The sequence below is a fragment of the Nerophis lumbriciformis genome, linkage group LG03 (assembly GCF_033978685.3).
Source record: "Nerophis lumbriciformis linkage group LG03, RoL_Nlum_v2.1, whole genome shotgun sequence".
Lineage (NCBI taxonomy): Eukaryota > Metazoa > Chordata > Actinopteri > Syngnathiformes > Syngnathidae > Nerophis > Nerophis lumbriciformis.
This window is the reverse complement of record NC_084550.2, coordinates 23462362-23470000: the sequence shown is the minus strand read 5'-3', so window position 1 is coordinate 23470000 and position 7639 is coordinate 23462362. Positions and strand designations below refer to the sequence as shown.

At 42.1% G+C, this 7639-nt stretch overlaps 1 protein-coding gene across 1 annotated transcript in view; it reads left to right on the top strand.

The window, feature by feature from the left end:
* eif2b5 (eukaryotic translation initiation factor 2B, subunit 5 epsilon) overlaps positions 1-7337 on the top strand; it is a 59511-nt gene extending 52174 nt beyond the window's left edge. The window contains exons 15-16 of the mRNA XM_061935721.1: positions 867-977; positions 7158-7337. Coding sequence (XP_061791705.1) covers positions 867-977; positions 7158-7220 — 174 coding nt within the window. The 3' untranslated portion in view covers positions 7221-7337. The remainder of the gene's footprint in view (positions 1-866; positions 978-7157) is intronic.
* The last annotated feature ends 302 nt before the right edge of the window (positions 7338-7639 follow it).

Sequence of the window (7639 nt, the reverse complement as noted above, 5' to 3'; positions counted from 1 at the left end):
AGTCTCCTTTCTTTAACAGGCAAAAGCTTTATAACCTCACTAATGCCTTGCATCGTCTATAACAACGGGCGGGTGCGGGCGGGTGTGGTTTTGATAAAATGTTGGTTCGGATGGATGGCGGATGGTTGACGACTTTTGTGATGCGGTTGCGGATGAAATAATTGCCTATCCGCGCATCTCTAGCGCTTGGCATCATGATTTTCTTTTTCATGCTTGAAATAAGAAATTATTACTTTAAAAAAGTAGTTTTATACTTGTGAGAGTTGATGACACAGCTTTGCAACACTTGATATTCTAGTTTTAAGCATGTTTTACTCAATATAGGTCATCAAATCTCAGCAACAAGCTGTAATATCTTACTGAGATCATTTAGGACCAAAACACTTAAAACAAGTAAAACACTCTAACATGAAATCTGCTTAGTGAGAAGAAGTATCTTATCAGACAGAAAATAAGCAAATATCACCCTTATTTGAGATATTTCATCTTACTTAGATTTCAGTATTTGCAGTGTAGTCTTCTTGGGGTCCACAAACTCAATACAATTACAAGTAAAAGCATATAATTATAACTACACAAATACAGAAACAAATAAAAGCATCAATAAGCAAACAATTTACAGTCACAGAATAATAATGACCATATGAATATAACTACACAATACAAAACCAAACAAACATCATCAACAAGCAAACTAATTTACAGACTCAGATAAAATATTACTTTCCTTTTAAAAACCTGTTTACTTTCAATGCCCGTGAGAATTCCAGACAGGTTATTCCACAACTTGGTGCTCACTCAGGCCGAAATGTACTTGGAGATGAAATGCTTCCATTTTTATCCCCCCCCCCACCCCCGTCACCTAGATCCTGATGACCATGTACCAACTGGAGATCCTGGAGGAGGAGATGATCCTTCGCTGGTTTTCCCAAGGAGACACAACTGACAAGAGCAAGCAGCTGCGCAAGAACCAGGGGGTAGGTGTGCACTCCACCTTTTTGAAAAATGACATTTTAAAAAATCTTTGTGAAAAACGTCATGCGGCGACTTTTTTAGTGTTTTGTATAAACAGGACGAAAATGCCTTATTAGGGAGAATAGCCAACACATGTTATAGAACCACCTGTTGCTTAAAGGGGAACATTATCACCAGACCTATGTAAGCGTCAATATATACCTTAATGTTGCAGAAAGAAGACCATATATTTTTTTAACCGATTTCCGAACACTAAATGGGTGAATTTTGGCGAATTAAACGCCTTTCTATTATTCGCTCTCGGAGCGATGACGTCACGTTGTGACGTCACATCGGGAAGCAATCCGCCATTTTCTCAAACACCGAGTCAAATCAGCTCTGTTATTTTCCGTTTTTTCGACTGTTTTCCGTACCTTGGAGACATCATGCCTCGTCGGTGTGTTGTCGGAGGGTGTAACAACACGAACAGGGACGGATTCAAGTTGCACCAGTGGCCCAAAGATGCGAAAGTGGCAAGAAATTGGACGAAATTTGTTCAAAATACGAGGCTGTGGGGAAAGCCGACGAAAACGGTCAGTCGTTTGTTCCGCACACTTTACCGACGAAAGCTATGCTACGACAGAGATGGCAAGAATGTGTGGATATCCTGCGACACTCAAAGCAGATGCATTTCCAACGATAAAGTCAAAGAAATCTGCCGCCAGACCCCCATTGAATCTGCCGGAGTGTGTGAGCAATTCAGGGACAAAGGACCTTGGTAGCACGGCAAGCAATGGCGGCAGTTTTTTCCCGCAGACGAGCGAGCTCAACCCCCTGGATGTCTTGGCTCACACCGTCCCTTATGCCACCGAAGATGATCAAGAGAAGAATATCGACCCTAGCTTCCCTGGCCTGCTGACATCAACTCCAAAACTGGACAGATCAGCTTTCAGGAAAAGAGAGCGGATGAGGGTATGTCTACAGAATATATTAATTGATGAAAACTGGGCTGTCTGCACTCTCAAAGTGCATGTTGTTGCCAAATGTATTTCATATGCTGTAAACCTAGTTCATAGTTGTTAGTTTCCTTTAATGCCAAACAAACACATACCAATCGTTGCTTAAGCCGCTGAAATCCGAGTCTGAATCCGAGCTAATGTCGCTATACCTTGCTGTTCTATGTGACGTCACAGGAAAATGGACGGGTGTGTATAACGATGGTTGAAATCAGGCACTTTGAAGCCTTTTTTAGGGATATTGCGTGATGGGTAAAATTTTGAAAAAAACTTCGAAAAATAAAATAAGCCACTGGGAACTGATTTTTAATGGTTTTAACCCTTCTGAAATTGTCATAATGTTCCCCTTTAACCTCTTAAGGCCCAAGCTGTTTGTTTACATGTTTTTTTTTGTTTTTTTTTCTCTTTGCTATTTGGGCTTATTGGTCCCTAATTAGAATAAAAAACTAAGAATCATCTTTTGATATGATGTACTTAGTCCATAAGTACACAAACGTGTACTTCATGTTTAGTGACATGCTAATTCTTATTTTTACACTTTTTTCCCCCAAATTCCATTGTATGTTATACTCTTCTGACACCACCAGATGGCAGTATAAGTGTCCACACAAGTGGTCATAAGACCCCAATTCAGTAGTGTACACAATTTTGGAAATAAGAGCTAAAAGGTGCTGTCCACGCATGTGGCCACTAAGCCTTTAGATGTTTAAAGGGAAACTGCATTTTTTAAAGAACTTTTGCCTCTCATTCACAATCCCCATGTAAGACAAGAACGGACATGTTTTTCTTTTTTGCATTGTCATTTGTAATATATACAGCACGTACACGGTGGCTAACAATGCAGCTAATGGGAGTAATTAATCTATTGCGCCCATGAAGTCCTCTATAAAAACATCCAAAAACCGCTAACTATACTCTATTTACAATTTGTAACCGGCATATTAATCAAGCATTAGCAATATTGTTAAAATAAGCGCTAACGCAGAGGTAAACGTTTTAGCTGTATGGTGATCACAGCGAGCTAACTAGCTTATGCTGCTATATTGACAGATTGACTGCTGTATTGCCTCTAAGTTGGTGAAAGTTAATTATAGAATATAAATAATGCCTCTCACCTGGATAGTAGAAGGTTGTGACAAAAGCCGAGAATTGGGTCAACTTTGACGTTCAACTTGGACCCGAAAAGACGTTCGTCTTCACCCACCTTTCTTTTCTTTTTTTTTTAAACCTCTGAGAGGATTATGATTAATTCTTCATCTAAACGGGAAGATATAAACATCCCAGTGAGAGCAGACATTGTACAGTAAGTGATTGTTTGATTATTTTGGCAATTTGTATTTTTTTTATCGCGCTTAGCTAAACTTCTACTTGCTGCATTTGCTTATCACTCTGCTTTTAAAATCTGTAGTTTATCCTCTGTATATTCAGGCTCAAAAATATATATTTCTGGATCATTATTTCTCCCAAAGTAGTTGTTGTCGCTCATGAAGTCTGTCACGATTAGGGGTAGCTGTTGTCGAAGGGAAAAGCAAAGCTTGTGATGCGTCGCCCAATGCTTAACGTAAATATAACAGGTTATTATGAATGTGCCTGTTACTACATTACATTACAGTGTGTACAGTCGTGCTCATAAGTTTACATACCCTGGGAGAATTTATGATTTCTTGGCCATTCTTCAGAGAATATGAATGATAACACAAAAACCTTTCTTCCACTCATGCTTAATGGTTGTGTGAAGCTATTTATTGGCAAACAACTGTGTTTACTCTTTTTAAATCAAAATGACAAAAGAAAGTACCCAAATGACCCTGATCAAAAGTTTACATACCCCAGTGACTTTGATCTAATAACATGCACAAAAGAAAAATGGGCTGCATGGTCGAGTGGCCAAAAAGTTACATTTTGGTCTCATCACTCCAAATTACTTTGTTCCAGAAGTTTTGAGGCTTGTCTCTGTGCTGTTTGGCGTAATGTAAGCGGGATACTTTGTGACATTTGCGCATAAATGGCTTTCTTCTGGCGACTCGACCATGCAGCCCATTTTTCTTAAAGTGCCTCCTTATTGTGCATCTTGAAACAGCCACACCACAATTTTTCAGAGAGTCCTGTATTTCAGCTGAAGTTATTTGTGGATTTTTCTTTGCATTTCGAACAATTTTCCTGGCAGTTGTGGCTGAAATCTTTGCTGGTCTACCTGAATCCCTCATTTTCTACTTCTTAATCAGCGTTTGAACACTGCTGATCGGCATTCTCAATTCCTTGGATATCTTTTTATACCCCTTTCCTGTTTTATGCAGTTCAATTACCTTTTCTCGCAGATCCTTTGACAATTCTTTTGCCTTCTCCCATGACTCGGAATCCAGAAACATCTGTGCAGCACTGGATGAAAGATGCAATGGTCTGTCAGAAGCCCTTTTATACACACACATTAATTACAAACAAACATGTCACAGGTGAGGATTGGAACCTTGATTAGCCAGTCAAACCTGTTTGTGTCAACTTTTGTGCATGTTATCAGGTCAAAGTCACTGGGGTAGGTAAACTTTTGATCAGGGTCATTTGGGTACTTTCTTTTGTCATTCTGATTTAAAAAGAGTAAACACAGTTGTTTGCCAATAAATAGAATGGTTGGAGGTTCAAGTCCTTTCGTATGTTATATTCTAGTCACAGGTGAAAGATTTAAGACGCAATGACATGAGTTGGCCACCATATGCAATGGCGGACAAGGCAAAATGCAATCAATCTATCAAAATCGCCACTCTTTGTCTGGGGTACAAACAGTGTTTGACTTACATACTTCAAGACAGACTCCTAAAGCAGATTTTAGCAAAAGGCTCTGCTTACCTTGTTTTATGTTTGGCCACAAGTGAGTTTGTCCAGAAAAGTGTAAGAGGTGTCCAATTCTCAGCGTGTCGCACCGGACAAGCCCCCAAATGGTTGCTTTTGGACCAGTTGTTCATCCATCCATCCATCCATCCATCCATCCATCCATCCATCTTCTTCCGCTTATCCGAGGTCGGGTCGCGGGGGCAGCAGCTTAAGCAGGGAAGCCCAGACTTCCCTCTCCCCAGCCACTTCGTCCAGCTCCTCCCGGGGGATCCCGAGGCGTTCCCAGGCCAGCCGGGAGAGATAGTCTTCCCAGCGTGTCCTGGGTCTTCCCCGTGGCCTCCTACCGGTCGGACGTGCCCGAAACACCTTCCTAGGGAGGCGTTCGGGTGGCATCCTGACCAGAACCACCTCATCTGGCTCCTCTCGATGTGGAGGAGCAGCGGCTTTACTTTGAGCTCCCCCGAATGACAGAGCTTCTCACCCTATCTCTAAGGGAGAGCCCCGCCACTCGGCGGAGGAAACTCATTTCGGCCGCTTGTACCCGTGATCTTGTCCTTTCGGTCATGACCCAAAGCTCATGACCATAGGTGAGGATGGGAACGTAGATCGACCGGTAAATCGAGAGCTTTGCCTTCCGGCTCAGCTCCTTCTTCACCACAACGGATCGATACAGCTGGATGTTGTGGGGCTGTCTTGGTTGACAAGACTCTGCAACATCGCGTGGACATCGGGGGCGGTACCTCTGGATTGGCAGACCGGGGTGGTGGTTCCTCTCTTTAAGAAGGGGAACCGGAGGGTGTGTTCCAACTATCGTGGGATCACACTCCTCAGCCTTCCCGGTAAGGTCTATTCAGGTGTACTGGAGAGGAGGCTATGCCGGATAGTCGAACCTCGGATTCAGGAGGAACAGTGTGGTTTTCGTCCTGGTCGTGGAACTGTGGACCAGCTCTATACTCTCGGCAGGGTCCTTGAGGGTGCATGGGAGTTTGCCCAACCAGTCTACATGTGCTTTGTGGACTTGGAGTCCTGTGGGGAGTGCTCAGAGAGTATGGGGTAACGGACTGTCTTATTATGGCAGTTCGCTCCCTGTATAATCAGTGTCAGAGCTTCATTGCCGGTAGTAAGTCGGACACGTTTCCAGTGAGGGTTGGACTCCGCCAAGGCTGCCCTTTGTCACAGATTCTGTTCATAACTTTTATGGACAGAATTTCTAGGCGCAGTCAGGGCGTTGAGGGTATCTGGTTTGGTGGCTGCAGGATTAGGTCTCTGCTATTTGCAGATGATGTGGTCCTGATGGCTTCCTCCGGCCAAGATCTTCAGCTCTCACTGGATCGGTTCGCAGCCGAGTGTGAAGCGACTGGGATGGGAATCAGCACCTCCAAGTCCGAGTCCATGGTTCTCTCCCGGAAAAGGGTGGAGTGCCATCTCCGGGTTGGGGAGGAGATCTTGCCCCAAGTGGAGGAGTTCAAGTACCTCGGAGTCTTGTTCAGTTGTTCTTCCCAGGGAATTCAAGTTTCTGGTCGTCGCTCCCAAGCTCTTTACGACACTTAAAGCTGAGTAAAAGAACCACCAGAGACAGAATAGGTATTTTGTAATATATTTGCAAAGCTTTGTAAATATCATGAGACCAGTCCAGCATAGAACATTCAATCGCGCAGCTAAGATGGTCTGCCCTTAAAAATGGAAACCTTCTCTTCTATAAAGTCTCTCTCCCTCCCACCCTCGCTGTCTTGTCTTTCCAGCCCAAACACATGCCCATTGTCCTCCGCACCTGGACATAAGGATAGATAAGAAGAAGGAGTATCTCTCTTTCTTACATTCCATATTCAAGGTTAGCACACAGTATTTGCAGACAACCAAAAGACCACAATTGGAAGAAAAACACTAGCTGTTTTGTAATATGATTATGAAATTAAATAAGTAACACTTAAATTCGGATATATGTAAATATCTGCCTCCGACAATTCACACAACCATTAAGCATGAGTGGGAGAAAGGTTTTTGTGTTATCATTCATATTCTCTGAAGAATGGCCAAGAAATCATAAATTCTCCCAGGGTATGTATACATAACTTATGAGCACGACAGTATATAAAGTGTTGATGGAGGTTTTTGGATGTTTTTTTATAGCGCTTTATAGGTGAATTAGAGCCAATATCATTACCTATATTGTTAGCCATCACTTGCGAGCGTTTATTTACGAGTTAGTCCATGAACGAAAAATAAAAACGTGTGCTTGTCTTACAAAAGGATTGTGAATAAAAAGACAAAATTGGAAAGAAAAAAAAAAAGTGCAGTTCCCGGGGGGAATAGGTTGTCGTCGTCTACAACCATCCATTATCATTTGTCTCCCTGCAGCTTCAGAAGTTCATCCAGTGGCTGGAGGAAGCCGAGGAGTCTTCTGGGGGAGATGAAGAATAGCCGGCGGAGACCAAAAATCTCTCATCTTGCACGTAATATCCAGTTTTTAACTTATACCGCCACGTTTTTGTGCGCTGTGAAGGAAACGTTCCAAAATAAAAGCGTGCAATGTGGAAACTCCCTCACACTAATCAGTTTCACAACCAGGCTTGAAAAAAAGAGACAATATCAGAATATTGGGGTAAAAACAACCTTTTTTTTTTTTATGTAAACAGACCAGCAATCACCATGCAATAATGTTCTTTATAATTACAATGTTTACAGTGTTAAAATGCACAGATCACAATAATTTCCTTTTATGACTGACAAAGCAGAAAATCACAATGTTTTAAATTCACGTTTCGTCACATTGCTATTAATATTTGACTTGTATTTAATCACCAATCATTGCGTAAACCAATGAATCCCATCTAAAAAAA